Source organism: Stenella coeruleoalba, assembly GCF_951394435.1.
Source record: "Stenella coeruleoalba genome assembly, chromosome: 2".
Classification (NCBI taxonomy): domain Eukaryota; kingdom Metazoa; phylum Chordata; class Mammalia; order Artiodactyla; family Delphinidae; genus Stenella; species Stenella coeruleoalba.
The window spans coordinates 164,297,021-164,315,865 of NC_137147.1; the positions used below are offsets into that span (position 1 = coordinate 164,297,021).

General features: G+C 37.0%; 1 protein-coding gene across 32 annotated transcripts in view; it reads right to left on the reverse strand.

The window, feature by feature from the left end:
- The window catches only part of CREM (cAMP responsive element modulator), a 93,468-nt gene that overhangs the window by 41,313 nt on the left and 33,310 nt on the right, over positions 1-18,845 (reverse strand). For 12 of the 32 annotated variants that reach the window (XR_013825777.1, XM_079911195.1, XM_079911166.1 and 9 more), the window contains exons 4-7: positions 17,020-17,166; positions 14,674-14,771; positions 14,392-14,534; positions 6,318-6,506 (exon numbers count right to left, since the gene is read on the reverse strand). Coding sequence is in view for 31 of the 32 variants with exons in the window: in XM_079911195.1 (XP_079767321.1) it covers positions 6,318-6,506; positions 14,392-14,534; positions 14,674-14,771; positions 17,020-17,166 (577 nt within the window). In the remaining variant the exon portion in view is untranslated. The remainder of the gene's footprint in view (positions 1-6,317; positions 6,507-14,391; positions 14,535-14,673; positions 14,772-17,019; positions 17,167-18,845) is intronic. The other 20 variants (XM_079911188.1, XM_079911189.1, XM_079911169.1 and 17 more) reach the window with 3 other exon arrangements.

An 18,845-nucleotide genomic window follows, 5' to 3' on the forward strand; every position in this document is an offset into this window, starting at 1 on the left:
CACTAGCTATCACTGCCATCAATTTGCTTTGTCACAGACGAGCTCACTGAAACCAAACCCTATAAAAACCCTTCCTGTAATAAATCATCTCAATGTTCTTGTTTCTTATTTTTACATAAAAATCGAGTTGGGCTCTGGCAAAAAATACATCTCATTAGCATTAAAAGTTACATGGCTATTTCTTATGGGGCTACTTTTAAATTATTGTTCTGTCCAAGGTTTCTAAGTAACCAAAGTAGGCATATAGCTTATATATTTTTCGTAACTCATAGGAGAAAAAACACAGATTTAAAAACAACAACTGACAATCAACCCAGAAAAACGCTGTGAAACACACAGAAGTGTATTTCAGACACTTCTAAATTCACCAAGAAATACCCAGCCACCTTAGTTTACTTGACACATTTTTATTTGCTACAATGACATAAAATCCAGCTGTTTATAAGATGACATAGAATTTGCTAATTTCACTTGAAGGGCATACATACTGAAATTTTTAAAATTCACTGTGCCAAAAGCAGTAAGTATTATATAGCATTCCTCCATAAACATTATGGAACCACATGAATTTAATGATATTTAACATTTGGGGGCCACAAAAACAGTAATTTCATGTGGCTCAATCTAATGCACTATTTTGCTCAATTAAAATCCTTTGAAAGAATTTTGTGATTTAAAAAAATTCATAAATAAATCACAGTTACTATTCATAAAATTTAAAAAATATATCCAGTTTCATTTGGATCACTTAATGAAGGTTCAGCACATGAAGAGCTGGATCACTATTGGAAATTTAACAATTACAAAGTTAGGCCAAAGAGTGGCACATGTTCAACAGTAAAACAGACCACAGCCCAGGGGAAAAAATGATCTGCATCTCTACTGCACAAAAAGAAGTGACATGTCACTGATCTTGTATCTTGATCAATGGGTTTACAAAGGCCATTCCCTGTATGATTAGGATCCAAACCATTCTTATGTCAGTGAAAGGGCATTCCACCACATTCTTGCCTTATTCAATGAAGTACCTCTAGTAAGGCAGGGACTTCACATTCAGAGGCTTAGGAGGCGAAACATGAGGGAGGATCCATGTTTACAGTAATTCTCCAGGGCACATAAACTGAAGACATCCTGGCTAAGTAAAAAAGTCTGGGGACCAATGGAGAGTCCATGAAGGATTCTTTTCCATCCCAGCCACACCTAAGGGCTTGGTTCCAAGACTACTAGTCAACTTTATTTCAAATTTGAGAAAGTTCAAATTGATTTTAATCTCAACATTTCTTTACGGACTTCCCTGGTGGCACAGTGGTTAAGAATCCACCTGCCAATGCAGGGGACACGGGTTCAAGCCCTTGTCCAGGAAGATCCCACATGCCGCGGAGCAGCTAAGCCCGTGCACCACAACTACTGAACCTGCGCTCTAGAGCCCACGGGCCACAACTACTGAAGCCCGCATGCTCTAGGGCCTGCATACCACAACTGCTGAGCCCGCATGCTGCAACTACTGAAGCTCGTGCGCCTAGAGCCCATGCTCCACAACAAGAGAAGCCACCGCAATGAGAAGCCCACGCACTGCAACAAAGAGTAGCCCCCGCTCACCGCAACTAAAGAAAGCCTGCGCACAGCAACGAAGACCCAATGCAGCAAAAAACAAACAAATAAAAAAACCACATTTCTTTAAATTGGCTCTTAAGTGCTCAATAACTAATAGTGGTAAAAAAGGGTAAAGGAAGGAAAGGAAGAAGGGGGGTTGGTTGCTTGGCTGACTACTGCTATTGGTGCGGTTTTAATAAATCCCCTGGACCAGATAAACTTGGTTAATCAACACACAGGAATAGTAACATTTTCACAGAGGGAGTGTATTTCACTGTCATTCACTAAATGGTTATTGAACATTTATCATACGCCAGGGACTGTGCTAGGGACTAAAGATACCTGTCCAAACAGAAGTCATCATGTGGGCAGGACAAAGAGAGTCACAATATGGTGGGATACATGCCCTAAGAAGGTGCAGGGGTCACACCAGACAGATTTGGAAGGTAGAGGAAGGTTTCCTAAAGAAGTGCTATCCCACATGAAACCTGGATAATGTACATGATTGTGGAGGTGTTCCTGTCAGGGTACAAGGCTCTGCATGAGGCCCCTAGAGCGGAGAGGGGCCATGGCATGTCACAGGAAATGAAAGAAATTCTGCACAAAAGAGGGAGAAGTTGAGGGAGAAGCCTAGTAACCTAGTAACGGATTAAACAGAGGTATGGTCTTTGTTAGGGATTCTGACTTTGTCTAACAAGTAACAGGCATTCACTGAAGGATTTTGAGCAGGAAGCTGACGCAATTACATGCATATGAATTTTAGAAGCCCCACCCCTAAGTGTAGAAGTGAGCACACAGTGGGGAAAGGGAAATGCTGGAGGCAGAGACTTTGTTTTTAAGAAATACTAGTAGCTCCCAGAATCATTGGGAGGCATCAACAAAGGGAGCCTAGCTAAACTTTCAGAAGCAACTCCCAAAAAACCAGGCCAAAAAGGGAGCTGCTGTCTCTGGCATGATTAGGAAAATCAGGATGCTGTTCTACAGCTACCAGCTTCCAGGCAGCCACCTGGCAGGGACTAGGGATCATGGTAACACAGGTCAGAGGGCATGGCAGCCGGAACGAGGACTATGACGGTAGGGGTGGAGAGGACTGAAGAGACGTGTGCTACAGGAAGAAGAATGGATGGAGAAGGGGTGGGAGAGTGATGGGTGACACCCAGGTTTCTGCATGAAGCAACAGCATGGAGAGTTACTGAAATAGGGTAACAAAAGGAGAACTGGGGTGGGAAAAATGGATGTGGGGTTTTGGACTTCAGGCGTCGGAGATGTGTGCCATGGGCAGGGATGAGGTCATCCAGGGAGGGCAATCAAGTCAGGTGGAAGAGGGCGCGGGATGCAGCCCGAGTACCACCACCAGCACCTACAAGCTGGGCAGAGGCGACTGGAAGAAGGGGTACAAGCATCCAGGAAGTGAAGGAAGCAGAGGTCGGTAGTGCTAAATGCTGTGGAGGGATCAATCAAGATGAGGGCAGAGACTCACAGAAAAACTGCTGTGACCTTTCAAGGAGATGACAGGGTGGAAGGTGGACAGAGTAAGACAAGAACACTCATGGACCCCGCTATGTTTAACAAAAAACTAGAACCCCTGGCCACCATTATTTTTAAGATGGAGAAGGTGAAGAGAAAAGAAAAGGAAAAGAAAAGGCAAGGAGAAAGAACAAGAGGAATAAAGATTGGAAAGGAAAAAAGAAACATCTTACTTGTATTTGATACAAACATTCATGTAGTATCACAGGGAGATTCACCAAGATTCAGCATATTATTAGAAGTAATCAGAGTTCAGAAAGGTTCATAGATAAAAGGTAAACTTAAAGAGATCAATATTTCTCTATACCAGGAACAACCAGAAAATGTAACAGAAAGCTACCACTCATAATAGCAAAACAAACAAACAAACAAAAAACCCAAAAAAGCAAAACCCTAATGGGTTAAACATTTAAAAACTAACTGAACAAAAAGTATGGAGAAAATTTCAAACTGTTAAAAGAAGTTAAGATCTGGATAAGTGAAGACATTCTGTGCTCTGTTGGTGGGAATGTAAATTGGTGCAGCCACTATGGAAAACACTATGGAGGGTCCTCAAAATTAAAAATAGAACTACCATATGATCCGGCAATCCCACTTCCGGGTATTTATCTGAAGAAAATAAAAACACCAATTCAAAAAGATATCTACACCTCCACGTTCACTGCAGCAATATTTACAATAGCCAAAACGTGGAAACAATGTAAGTGTGTCTATCGACAGATGAATGGATAAAGATGTGGTGTATATATTGTACAATGCAATTTTAATCGGCTATAAAAAAGAAGGAAATTCTGCCGTATGTGACAACATAGATGGACCCTGAGAGCAGCATTATGTTAAATGAAATCTGTCAGAGAAAGACAAATACTGTATGATATCACTTATATGTGGAATATAAACAAACAAACAAACAAAAAAATCCCAAACTCATAGACACAGAGAACAGATTGGTGGTTGCCAAAGGTTGGGAATGAGGGGTGAGCAAAAAGGGTGAAAGGGGTGTCAAAAGGTACAAACTGCCAGATATAAAATAAATAAGTCCCAGGGATGTAATAATGTATAGCATGGCGACCACAGTAAACAATACCGTGTTGCATATTTGAAAGGTGCTAAGAGTAAATCTTTTTTTTTTTTTTTTTTTTTTTGCGGTACGCGGGCCTCTCACTGTTGTGGCCTCTCCTGTTGCGGAGCACAGGCTCCGGACACACAGGCTCAGCGGCCATGGCTCACGGGCCCAGCCGCTCCGCAGCATGTGGGATCTTCCCAGACCCGGGCGCGAACCCGCGTCCCCTGCATTGGCAGGCGAACTCCCAACCACTGCGCCACCAGGGAAGCCCCAAGAGTAAATCTTAAAAGTCCTCATCATAAGAAAAAAAAATTTGTAACTATATATGGTTAAGAATGTTAACTAGACTTATTGTGGTGATCACTTATTGTGACTATACAAATGTCAAGTCATTATGTTGTACACCTGAAACTAATAAAACGTTGTGTGTCAATTACACCACAATGAAAAAAGACTTCAGTTCTCCCTAAGTTAATGTATAAATTCAATGTAACTTCATCATTGGTTTTATTATTATATTACGTTATTATTATTTGGGAACTCAAACTTGTTCCAAATGCATATGAGAGAACAATAGTTCACAAAAGCTAAAACAGCGCTAAAAAAAAGTTAAAAAGACAAAAAAGGGGCACTTGTTCTGTGACAACAAAACTAGAGTGGTGCTGGCACGCAGAACAGAGAATGCTGAGACAGATCGGGGCTGCACGAGGCCTACTTACTGCACAGTTAATAATGCCCATAAGTCAGCGGGGAAAGGACAAACCGTTAGCAGGGAAAACTGGCGCCATACGCGGGGAAACAATAAAAATGGGTTCCCACTCGACACTATACACAGAGGTGGACCGCAGGTAGATTAAGGACATAATGTGAGAGGTAACACTGTAAAGCTAACAGAATCAATGCAGAAAAAAATCTTTGTTACTTAGGGAAGAAAAAGAGTTCTTTAAACCCCCAAAGTATAAAACTTATGTATGTATTAACGATGCAAAACACAAAACATTTTAAAAAACTCTCCTTCTTAAAGTATCAGTAGTTTTTAGTAGATTTTCCATATAAAAAAAAATAAAATTGGAAGAAATGAGCATTCTTTATGATTTTTCACAAAAGATGTATTTCATATTTAGACATATAGGGTTCATGAGTACTGGGGAAAAAGAATGGGTACTTTAAATTTATATTTAAAAGAAAACATTAAAGCACTGGGTAAGTACTATGGATTTTTTTTTTTTACTCCATAAATGTCACCACTTTGGCTCTTCATACACTTTTATTATAGTCCATATAATACCTAAGAGTAAAGCTCCCCAAATACCTAAGAGTAAAGCTAATTATCAAGAGATTCATCAATTATAATCTGCTTTTTTCTATACTTGCAAGACTTTCAAACTAAAAGAACTGATATTACTTCCTTTGAAATTAGTGCAAATAGACCAAGGGGAATAGAATTAAACTAAAACACAGGATTTTTGAAAGTTGTATTGAACACATTATAGTTATTTGAGCACAACTGAATGAAATTAAAATAATGTATAATTCAATTTTAACTGAAATCTTAGGTTACCCTAAAAACTTAGGGCTACATCCCAACTGCTTTATTTCACTACTCAGCTTTCATTAAGAGGTAGAACAGGTACCTCAGAATTCAAATATACTAAGAATGGTCTAAAGAAAGAACAAAGTCAGCATTTGTTTTGAAATGAGATGTCTAGAAAGCAGACTTGAGTATAACAACTGGGGAAAAACCCAAATTCAGTGCCTCAAGGACTGGATACTTAAATCTTCCTACACTAGGTACTAAAAACATACTCAGTACATTTCTAACCCCCAAATGAAGAATATTTACTTAATTAAAAACTTCATTCATGTTTTCAACTCCTTTTTTCCATTATGCTACTCTGAATTTAACTTTTCTTTAGAGCCAATAAAATCTGCTAAAAATTGAAAACTGTATAATTTATTTAACTTATTGTTTAATATACTAAAATATTTCTTCTCCAAGCCTTTTTAAGTCCTCCCTCCCTCCCCCGAAAATCTACCTCCTGTATATTTCAGAAAACTATGAAATCACCACTAAATGGAGTGCTATAGTAACCCATGGGTATTCTAAATGTATTAGATGAATGACATATACCTTGAACCACCACCTGGCTGCCTGGGACAAAGAACTGCTGTGTGCCATCTGCTGACTGTGTTGCGTACTGTACAATTGTAGCACCTGGCGGAGGAGCTCCTGAATTTGTCATTGTTAATGCCTGCAGTCCCTGAACACCATCAGATCCTGGGTTAGAAATCTGGATTGCTTCACCTTGGGCTATAGCAACTTAACAGAAAAAGAAAAGAAAAATTAGAGAATTTCAAGATTCATTTTTAATAATCCCATATAGGAAGAATATACTCTGGATCTATTTATTACCAAAGCTTCTCATTCTCAAGTTATCCTTAATTCTCTATGCTGAATTGGTAAGGGGCTCCTCCTTCATGGGGCAACACTCTGAAAAAGCTCAAAACACTTGAAAATATCTTATATTCAGAACTGTTTGAAATACACAGAACTCATGGAGTTGTCCTCCTCTCTGGCATCCATCCAACTAAATTATTTAAGAGGAAGAGTGGAGATCAGACAGGGAGAAAGTCCAGGTTTTGATTTTCTCCAGTCTTTCATATATTTTCAGTTATAGATAAACAACATTCTTCTAACATTTAAGAAATGGTCAGTTAAATTCCATTGAGCATTATGAGTACAATGAATTTATAATTTGTTCAGGTAACTACTTGTCTAATTTATCATCAAAAGAAAGTAGCTTTTAATGAAATATATATATATACAGTATATAGCTTTAAAACATATATTTATTAAAATATACATTTCTATATATTTCTATACTTATTAAAACCTATATATATTTTTAGACTTGAGGTTTTAAAGCTCAAGTCTACAAACTGTAACCTTTGCCATTTTGACTATGTCAGGAGAATCCTGAAATATAAAATGTTAAGTTGGAAAGAACCTTAAAAGGTAACTGTATTGAAAGACTTCGTGCTACATTTACCTCTACCAAGTGTCTTGAACTGTAGCTAATGGCAACAGATATGAGGTAGACTTCCTTTAAATACTGAGACTTGCCAGCCATGTTTAAAAATTAACTTATTAACAGAAAGTTTCAAAAGAATAATTGATCAAATGTTATGTTTTTAAATTTCACTCTAATGGACAAATAAGTACTATTTAAAATATCTGAGAGTCCTATATATTTTAACATAAAGATGACAACTCCATGATTTAATTTAAACACTAGAGGTTAAGTGGAACAAGGGCTATTCTTTAAACAAAAAATCACATATAAACCAGCTAGTTAGACTTTACAATGAAGATAAAAATGACACATAATCAGAATAACGCAACACCTATAATTCAATGTAAATGTCTTACAGGAATGCTGTAGTAGTGTCTAAAATATAGTCTGAATATTTCTGAGTCATTCCCTAACTTTGTAACGGCATCTAAGCAAAGGTGACAATCTGATCGAATAAAACTATCAGAACTGTTGGTAAGATTAACAACCACCACCACAACAAATCTTCAGTTCTAGGGCCAACACAGAAAGATGGGTTAACATTTTAAAAAGATTTCAACACAGAGGCGCTGTCTGGTTTTAGTTTGTTGGCAGGCTGCTATACGATTGACAGAAACTAAAGAATCAGTTACCAAAATGTCAACAGCGCTGTGGTTGAGAAACTCTGAAGTAACCTCACTTTATTTGTCTGGCTCATCTAGAGCATTATATTCCGTACACATTTTAAAAACAAGATTTCACCATGACTCTCCAAAGATTTCAAGCTCTCAGGACTCATCCCTTAATAATAAAAGGGTTTGAAAGAAGTCTGAAAAAGAAGAGATATTGCTTCCTTGGATCTTCATGGCTGGACATGAATGAATTTCATATGTTATCATATATTTGAATGAATATTTTCAGTTGATAGTTTGTTGCCAAAGAAACAGTGCTTTAGAAAGAACAGGCATAGGCAGTGTAACCACAATGCTAAGAAGCACAAAGCCTAGCACACAGCAGGCAGTCAATAAATATGATGAATGAATGGCTATCATTTCAAGACAGAATATATAAAAATGACTTAAGCCATGTGTGAATCCATAAGAGTTAAATGAAGTATTGTTTCAAATTATAATGATAGAACTTAATTTTCCAATATTGACAATACAACTACCGAGTTTTTGAACTAGTAAAAAATCTGAGTAATTGCTTCAAAGGATAAGAACCATGAAGTAGGTAGATAAAAATCCTTACTTTCTTCTTTTCATACTTCATTTTTTTCATTTTTTTTCATTGTTTCCCCATAGTTCCACCCAAACTTCTTTGCTTTCATACTGTGCAAAGCTGATATACCAAGAATCTGCTCCTCTTATCATTTTATTTTCTGGTCATCATATAATTAGGTGTGGAAAACAAAAGGCAAACACACACACACAGAAGCTGGCTCTAGGGGGAAAATGTTTCTACTGATGAGTCTTGTCGTTTAGCCTAACTTTTTTTATACCAAAGGCACTCTTGATTTTGGCACTATCAAATGACAGTGGACCCTCCCATGTAAAAATGTAGCCTCTCAATTGACAATATTCCCAACACGTGAAGATTTCCCAATGCTTCAGGATACGAGAAAGAGGCTGTGTGTGTGTGTGTGTGTGTGTGTGTGTGTGTGTGTGTGTGTGTGTGTGTGTGTGTGTGTGTGTGTGTGTGTGTGTGTGTATTCAAAAGATTTGAGGAGGAAACTTTTCAGGTTACGAAATATTCAAGGATAGCATAATTTTTTAAATAAATACACATCAATATAAATTAACTAGTAGGAAAAACTAAACTGAAATTAACTGAATGAGTTTAGTCATGTCTTGTTTTAGCTAATTATTATTTTTTTTAACTTATGGAACTTTTCTAGCAAACATAAAAGGTGAAAGAATTTTGTGTCATTAATTTTCCCTACCCACTCATTCCAAACCTTTTTCTGTGTCTGGAGTATTTTAAAACAAATCTCAGACATCATATCTGGCAAATCATTTTAAAGTAAAATCACTGGCCCATATCAAGGCCATTAGCAACCACTGAAAATAAAACACCTCTGTATTTCCTACTAATTTTACCTTGGGAACCTAGGTTTTATTAATGCTTTCTTGGACTGATGCATGCAACTGAGGCATAAAAGCTCACACATATGGCCATTTTGTTGTTTGTAATGAAGAGTCCACACAAGTCTATGAATACTAATTAGGATTCAAGCAGAAGTAAAAGTGGTTTATTATTTTAGAGTATATGCACATTTATTTTCCTCTTTTAAATAATCCTAATAACATTACAGTTTGATGAAATAATCTAAATTGAATTAAAACTGAACAAATAGATTATATAGTCAATTAAATTCTACTTCAATGTCCATTATTAACTGATTCAAGCCTGACAGTATGTTATCTGCTCATAGTAGTGATGGGTAGAAGTTGAGCTCTGTTGTCCTAGTTGCTCTGGGACGTACCTAACTTTTTGTCCCGTAATGTCTCAGGTGAGCTGTACTCCATAATTAAGTAGGTCGCTCTATATGCACAGATTGAACGTTGAACACACTGACCTTACGTTAAAAAAGAGTTTGTCTAGAGAGAGTATAATTCATTAATTAACTAAGTATTTTTCTACTAAGTTAGTTTTAGTGGTTACACAAATGTCTTCATACACATTCTTATATAGTTATGATATTTAGCCTCAAATCAGAATTAACCCAAGTATGGTCTCCCCATGCCCAACTTACCACATACAACGGTAACCAGGATGCTATCATATCAACTAGTCTAGGCAATAAATTCTTTAAAAATTCCTGGTATAAAAAATTGTGTTTAAAATAATCTGCTACTTCTACTACTCATTGCCACTGAGCACTTCTCTCCTAGAGCGATTAATATCACTGAAGCAAGGAAAATACTACGTATAGGATGAAAATTCAAGAGTTTTGATTTAAAAATTTTTTTAATTAAAAAATATTTTAAAGTCTTGTATAATCAATAAAGAAGGAAGAAGAGAAAAATAAGGGTGGAAAACTGAAAGAAAAAAAAAAAGTTCATGACCAAATGAGGAAGGAGCAGAATTTATTTAAATTAAGATTTTATCTGACCTCTTTTCATGTGATGCTAACATCTTTTTAACCCTAAACCTGTATATATGAGCTAATCCAAACACATAAACATGTAAATGTTTAATTACTTACGATTTAAAACCATCTTTATTCCACATTGCAATAAAAGGATTCATAAATAAAACTTCATCGAATGAACTTTAAAAAGGAACAGGAGACCTTATTCCAGTGAATTCTTAGATTGAAATTCAAAAAGTGAGCACAAAACAAGCTGTGAGTACCTGTGCCTTAAAGCCAAGAGGTGCCTTCCTCTTGAATAAAGACTAAGGAATAAATGCTAAAGAAGCATAAAGACTAAAACAGCCGCCTGCTGTAACAAGAACAGCAACACCAAGGTTAAAGAGCCAGATTTACATCAAGTAGATACCGTCCTAAGTTTGCTTTGAAAGGTACCTTGGGAGCATGTAAGAAAAGTCACTCCTAAGAGCAGTAAATGCAACTGCATTTACTTTAGAATGTGCAAGCCTATCGCGCAAATTCCTCTTACAAAGAAATGGAATCGGTGCTTATTCATTTGAGTCTCCTGAGAATTCTGAATTCTTCAAGCAATCCACAAAGTTCACAGATACCTTTCTTCATATGGTGGATTTAGGACTGACCCACTTACCTATAGTGTATAAGATGCCAGTAAAGATGAATTAATAGAGACTCACTCTAGCAAGATTCCTAGTAAAATAAAGTAGGAGCAAGCAAAGAGACAGGGATATTTAGGAAAAAATAATTTGAAGTCTTAGGTGACAGTCCTTAATTGGTAAGGGAAGAAGTAGGGTAAAGTAGACGGGGGATTAAAAAAAAAACCCCAAAAGCCGTCATTAGAGAAAATTTAATGAATTAAGAAACTTCAAACATTTAAATTTCTTTACCTGCAACAGCACACATAGAAGAACCACAACTTTTACTGTTTGTGAATTCACTCCCGTTTAATGCATGTCTTGAATGTCATGCAGCAAGTAACATTCTTTGCTAATTCTAAGACTATCTGAACCACTATCATTCAGAAATATTCTCTTGAGACAAAACAGGTTTTCTTTGACCAGAACGACTTAATTGGCATACAGCAAACCTATCACTAAGATCTGTACTTCCAGCAAAGTTTCTCAAGCCGAGGTCACTTTCTTGGTGTTACAATAATGAATTCCTGCCTATTTTAAGTTATTTTCCCTACTCCGGGAAATAGCCTGTTCTAACTTTCACTCCTTATCTTTGTGATTAAAAAAAATAAGTTGAAATAATAAGGCCAACTTCCATCAAATATCTCACTTTCAACTACTAAAAATGTGACTACCTGTATATGAGAAAACCTGAATTTTTATTTTACTTCAACTTTGACTCACAAAGTTGAACACTCCTTTTACAGTTCTTTTGTTTTTAACTCCAACTAACTCATTATAGCAAATTAAAAATAAAAGATCTAGAACAATAATTTTTGAAAAAAAGAAACAAAGTAAAGTTTGGGAGAAAGTCATCCATGGATAAAAGTTGAAGAAAATTTTAAATTTTTTTACAATAAAAGGCTATAAAAGGGTCTCAAAAATAGGTACATGCAAATACACAGAAAAATCTCCAGAAATTCTAGTAAAATAAACTCTATTCTAAAAATCAAAGGACACCAGTAATTGTTTCTATTTCTAGATATTTAAGAATATTAATTTCTGTTAAGTTATTGCTAGTAAGAAATGGTTGATGAAAATGGATCTTGTATGTATAAATATACATTTAAAGCAAATGTCTTCTAAAGAAAAGTTTAAATGTTAGTATGCACTTTTCAAATGAAAGAATTATCAACATAAACAAGTGTCACTAATTATCATTTTTAACATAGGCAATATCCCTTCTTTTGAACCAATAAAATGGCAATTTTTAACCTGCGGACAGCACAGGTAGGACAACCACAACTTTTTATTAAAATAACTGCCAGGATCATACTGTATGGGTCCATATTAAGAAAGCGAAGTAAGAAACTGTCCATGACTTCTGATGTGGCAAATAGAGAAATGTCTAACTTCTAAACATTCGATTTTCTAGTTCTCAACCAGAACTCCTGACTCCACTCCTGCACACCCACGTACCCCACACCCAAGGCAGTGACACTTACATCGAGCCCCCAGCTGCAAGCACGTGCTAAGAGCACAAGAAATAAAGGCTTTGATGCTGGCCGGGGGGGAACAGTTTAACGACTGGGAGTGAGACACTGCCACAGCTGGCTTACATTTCTCTGTTTCATGTCAAAAGTAGCATGCCTCTCTTCCCCAACAGGTAAAATCTGTTATCTTCTTTTGTCCTCATATTAACCTCCGAGTTTGGCAATCTAGTATCATTCACACTTCAAAGACTAAAAACCTGAGATTCGAAACTATCTCACTGTGATCCAGGTAGTAACTGGCAGGACCAGGTGCCACCTTCCCCACGTCATCTCCAGCTTCAACATCCTCTCCAAATTCTCAGCTAATAATGTAGGCAAATTCACCACAGCATCCTCGCCCATGTCACTTATAAAGAGATCAATTCCTAAGCAGCATCAGGATATGCCAGAGAAATGTTTCAGACGACAGACAGCATCTTAGGTCACCCTCCAAACTTTAAGATGTCTTAGCATTATTTCAGCAGTAATTTCTAACCTTTTCATGACACAAAACAGAAAATGATAATAGGTGTACAGCCCACTGCTCAAGGCCAGAGCTGACCAGCCAGGAGGTTCCAGCAGCTCCAAGCCCTGCCCAGCCATACCAGTTCTAAAACTCCCACCATCTACTCCCAGTGGGTCAGACAAAAAAGGCACAGAAATCAGTGCAGTAATAAAAGAGAAATGAAGATGAAAACCTCAAGGTCTAGCTTTGACAGACTATGGAGAGTTTTCTTTTCCTAATGTCAACTTTGGACATATTCATTCAGCGCCCTGTACAGGGTGTGGACAAATTATACGCCAGTTCTGTCAGGTATCAGCATAGGAGTTACCCAAAGAACAGAAATCACCATAGCAGAATTCGTTTAATACTGCAAATCTACCACCATTAAAAGAAAAACTCTAAAAAACTAATGACTAAGGCTTCCCCATATATTATAGCTTGCTTTAGCATCCAGGTCATAAGTTAAGACTTGAGATCTTTCGTAGGTATTGTTACTTTTTAAAGGGAAAACAGAAAATACACCTAAAATCTTAACACTGTACTTGGATCAACACAGTAATTAACGTCACACATATTCCTGTACCTAACTAGCTTGTTTAAAAAAAAAAACTTTGTTTCTGTCCTTTTTCTCTCTTTTCCTCCCAACTTTTCTTTCTAGCTCTCATTTTAAACTAAAGTATTTTTATATATAAAACATTCTTGATTTGGGAAAAGACTAGTGCTTTAACTGAAGCAAAAAGCACAGAATTAACAGCCCATTAAAATGCACAAGACTAAATGTGAATGTATCTGTTTATTTACAGCTTTCGGTACTTAAAATTTCAAATAAAGTGATCTGTCCAATTGCTTTAGTTTAAAAAAATAAATCATTTTTCCATTCTCTTCTAGAAAAAGCTGCAGCACAAATTAACACAGTAGAGAGTAGTGAAAACAGAATTACATTTAAAACATAGTTTAGAAAACATATGCACCTCTTTTAGATTAGTAAGTATAAAATGTAATTGTTGGTGACAAAAGCCAACAAGAATGAAATACAGACATTTATATCTTATTATGTTCACATGTATCATAGAGACAAAAACAGTAAGTTTTAAACTTTTACTAGATATGAATATACACACATAAATAAGAAAAACCCTCTCTTTATTTTTACCCCAAAGTTTTCTTCTATTTTCAGTAAAAAATTTTTTTACTTTTCAAAAGTATATGACAACTGTCAGTACAAATCTCTCACTCCTTTAACATGTACTTTTCACACTATGATACACAGTTTAGGTATCATGACGCATTTTAAAATGGGTCAGTTTAGTGTCAAAACCCGAGACGCTTCAAGGAAACTAGAGAGACTTAAAGTTAGCAGTACGTCATATGGAATTGCAGCATACATACTGTATTGCCCCGTGCTAGTCTGATATATGCTAGTCGGCACTGCCATTGCAGCGATATTAGGTGACGTCCCTTCTTCCTCGGATTTTTCTTCTTCAATCTTGGGAACACCAGGCACATCAGAGGAAAGTTCATTCAGTATTTTTCTAAAATATAATTTAACAATATAAATAATTAAGATACATGAATGAGATTTAAAACAGAACAGCTATAATGGGAGAATCTGATGTATAATTATTCTCTTTTTTTGGAAAAAGTATCATTACAGTAGGAAACTTAACTTACCTGTAAGAGGGTCTTCGTGAAAGGATTTCTCTGCGTTTATGAAAATCAATTACACTTTCTGATTCTGCAGACTCATCTGTCTCTGCAATTGTTGCTACCTATAACACAAGAGTTCCTGAAATGCATCATAAAATCCATGGTATCTCCTTCATTCACAACACGGTGCTTAAGGGTCTCTCTGTGTGCAGCACTAAGCCGGGAGCTGGGGACAGAACACACTGAGATGCACTAACCACGCTCACAACCTGGCGCAGAGGAAGAGGAAGCGCAGACAACAACACTTAGCTGTAGAACCAGCCTGTGTGCAAAGGATGGCACAGATAACATATACTGCAGAAATGCAAATGAGTGTCAGGCAGCCTTCAGGAAAGCACTCAGTGTAAGATACACAAGACCTAAGATCCAACCCTGAAAATATCTCATAAATCCAGCAGGGGGTGAGCCAGCGAGTGACAGAGGCAGAAAACAATACCACTGCTGACTTATGCTGCTGGGTCTTCAAATTAGACATTAGATAGGTCCAAAGAAGAAAGAATATTTAAGCAGGTAAACACGTGGGTAACAAGCCTGGTTAAAGTTACAAGAAGTAGGTGGGGTGGGCTTGATGGCAGTAGGTCTTGAAGGTCAAAATAAGGAATTTCTCCTTAAAAGAAAGATCAGATTTTTAAATACAATTTCATTTTTTCAAGTAATGGTATAATAACAAATAGTAAAGAAAGTCAGGAAACTAAAACAATGAATCTCTCTACAACATGACTGCTCTCAATATATTCAGCCGTCTATCATAGGGGCTAGGATAGTTCTGAGTTTGCAAAACTCACTTTTGCAAAACGCAGGCAGGAATATATACTTCCCAAGGCACATGGATGTACATATTTGTTCACCTACACGTATGACCTTGCATCTCTGGTGATGAACACCCTACACATAAGCACACTCATCCATGAGGAGAACTTATTAGAGAAACTGCCGCTGCAAATCAGACAACCATATATCATCACCAAATATTTATCACGGTAAAGTGGGCTTCCACACATCTCTCGTACAATCATAACAACTCCCTTATGCAAGGTAAGCTATTATTTTAGAAAGTGAAAACTGAAGTTCATCATTCGACAGGTAGGAATTCTAACACAAGATCCACAGACACCTATCTCTACAAAGATAATCACATCATCCATTTAACAAAATCCAAAAGAGCCTACTGAATATGAGACATTTTCTTCCAGTACCAGCAAGGTTAAAGCTAAGTAGAAATATTGATATCTGCACCCCAATAAAAGTCATAATACAATAAGGAGAGTGGAAAAACTTTCTTGCTTTATAATTAGGGTCAGAAAGAGTCAGAAAGTCCTGGAATCAAAGTTCATTGCAGGAAATAAATAAAAAAAAAAAGACAATACTGAGAATCACTCTTACATTTTTGAAAGACAGGAGAGACACCTGTGCTGAAAAGATAACCAAGCTTTTAACGCATGTGGATTTATTATTACTTCAAGTGTCATGTTGCAACTCTCATCCTTATTCTGCAACAAACTGGATTCAAATATGCAGAAAAAGGTAAGACTGATTAAGTATAAGAAACTACATTTTCCTCAGAGATCTTTTTGTCATCAATTAGGTTCAAGTAATTTCAACATTTAAAGGACAAAAACAAACTGACCTTAAAAAGGAACAAACATAAATTCAGTAGAAGAGAAAAGTATGCTTTTAAAAATGCATACTTAATAATTTACATCTGTTGATGCAAAGAAATGTTTTAGCTTTGAGAAATGTTAAGAATTTATGACCAACTTTGATGACAATAAATAACAAAACACATCTCTGGATCGCAACCACAACACTAACCACGTCTAAAAAAAACAAAGTTTAATCTGATGTATAAATGTAACACCAAGTAAAAATAATATCATGTCACACATATTGAATTAACAATAAACCTAAATTTCTACACTCTAATGTGAGTACTGGTGAAAACAGCATCAGTAGTACAATATTTACATTACCATGTTTATCAGACATCTCCAAAGAATCCTCAAAATACTTTTAAGCATCTTTGGAGAGCATTGCTAAACAAATCTAAGTGTGAGCAGAGAGCAACAACTTAAAGGAGAATGACTCAATCTGTAAATTAAGAGCTGACAATAAAACAACTAGAGTCAAATCTATGTATCTAGCAGGGCACAATGCACTTCACACATAAAAAGGAAATTCGTCTAAATGTTAAATAACAAGATCTGAGCATCAAAGCTACACAAAGAAAATGAGGATAAATGAATTAGTAAAAGAAAAAAAAAAAAAAAGCTCAAGAAAGTCCAAGACAAATCATCTGGGAAGGAAGCTAACCTGAACAGTCTGTAATTGTGGTGACTGAATAACCGATGGCTGTGGTGTCTGAAATACTCCCTGGACATGTACAGTTTGGCCTGAAGGTAACTGTACTAGAGTTACAGCTGGGGAGCCTCTTCCGGTGCCTGACCCAGCTACAGAAACCTGCAAAAATGATCATCATTGAGGATTAAGGCTGGACCTTTTCTTGGTTCTTTACGTTTTTCTTAAAGAAATACCATTCACTATTATGACTGGCCTATTTTTCCTGCTTCTAAGAAATGACAAGCAAGCTGGGGTACGTACCATTAGGAGATGGTTACTGTCCTGGAACAGTCATTCTCTGATGTGACAGATATTAAAGAACCCATGCTCCTCACTGTCGGTTCCCATGCTTTGGTGGCTAAGAATGTTCCAAGCACAAAGTTCTAAAGCAGTTAAACTACCTCACTGCGACCTCACAACTGCTAACAGTGAAGCCTTCTTTAGGCCAGAGTATAAACCACCCTCCTTAACTTCTTAAGAGAAATCGGAGACAGAACTTAAAGATGGTAAATTATTTTTTAATAAATGAAACTTCTGACATATGATATTATAGTATTACTCCAGACACAAGCTAATGCCTTGTCTCTATACTGATGAAAACTGCGGTTACTTTTATGCCCCAACAGTCACAAAAAGGGCACAGGCCAAAGAAATTCCAGGACCTCTCATGCCCCTCGCACCTCCGAACCAGAGAAAGCTCATGACTTGGAGCCTATGTGGCCCTGGCACACTTCTTTCCCCCCAACTCAAGCATCCAGAGGGGCCAGAACCATCACTTGGCTTGCACAGACAGGAGAGAACAGCCGTTTACCAGCTACCTTGGGTGCTTTGGACAAAGATCCCTACCAGTAAAACACAATAAAACCTTCACTTCTCTGGACTCAAAACCTGCCAAGTTTCTAATTAGTACACAACTGTCCTAGAGGCCAGTGTAATCTTACAAACTTTGCCTCATTTTACTAAGTTTCACTATTCATTATGACTTAACACCGAAGACTTTGGACATGAAAGAAGCTACTAGTTTCTATCATGAGTGGTGGCAGACCACAGAATCTAAAACAAATTTTGAAGAAAGCTTCCGTTGGACCTCACTTTAAGGAAAACCAATCATTTCCAATCTACTTACTCTAATACTTTAAAAAGAATTATTAAAAACTGGATTTATAACAAATAATTAGATTTATTTAAAACATCATTCTCTTGGAAGTTAAATTTCTTCGGCAATCCAAAAGTAAAAACTCTTCTATCCATGCAAGAGAACCTATGCAGAGAGCATTGAACTAGGTGCCCTAGGGTGGAAAGCAGAATTGCTAAAACCAACACCTAAGAAACAACAGCACACAAACAGTACAGAACTAATTGCTCCATTGTCCAGGTCATGAAAACCACAGGAGCACAGAACCGAAAGACCAGTATGGGGCTGAACAACAAGTGGAGGCCTTGTGTAGAAGCTGCCGACTGAGCTGGGCCTTGCTGTGGCCTGGGTAATAGCTGGACAGAAAAGCGAGAAACCGGGCCGGAGACACCCAACATGTAGCCCACGGGGCAAATTCAGCCCACCTGCTCCTGGAGTTTTATTGCCTACTTTAGATTTCAGGGGAAAGAAAAAGGGCATTCCACAATGGAGCCAGCAGATTTAACAACCAGAAGTTTAAAAACCACTAGATTTACTCTACAAATGTTCCCTGCATGAATTATAAAAAAGGATCCATCTCTTTGTGAACCAACTGCCAAAGGGTACTCCTTTGCCAAATGACCAATTCTCAAACTTTTTAGTCTCAGGACACCTTTCCACTCTT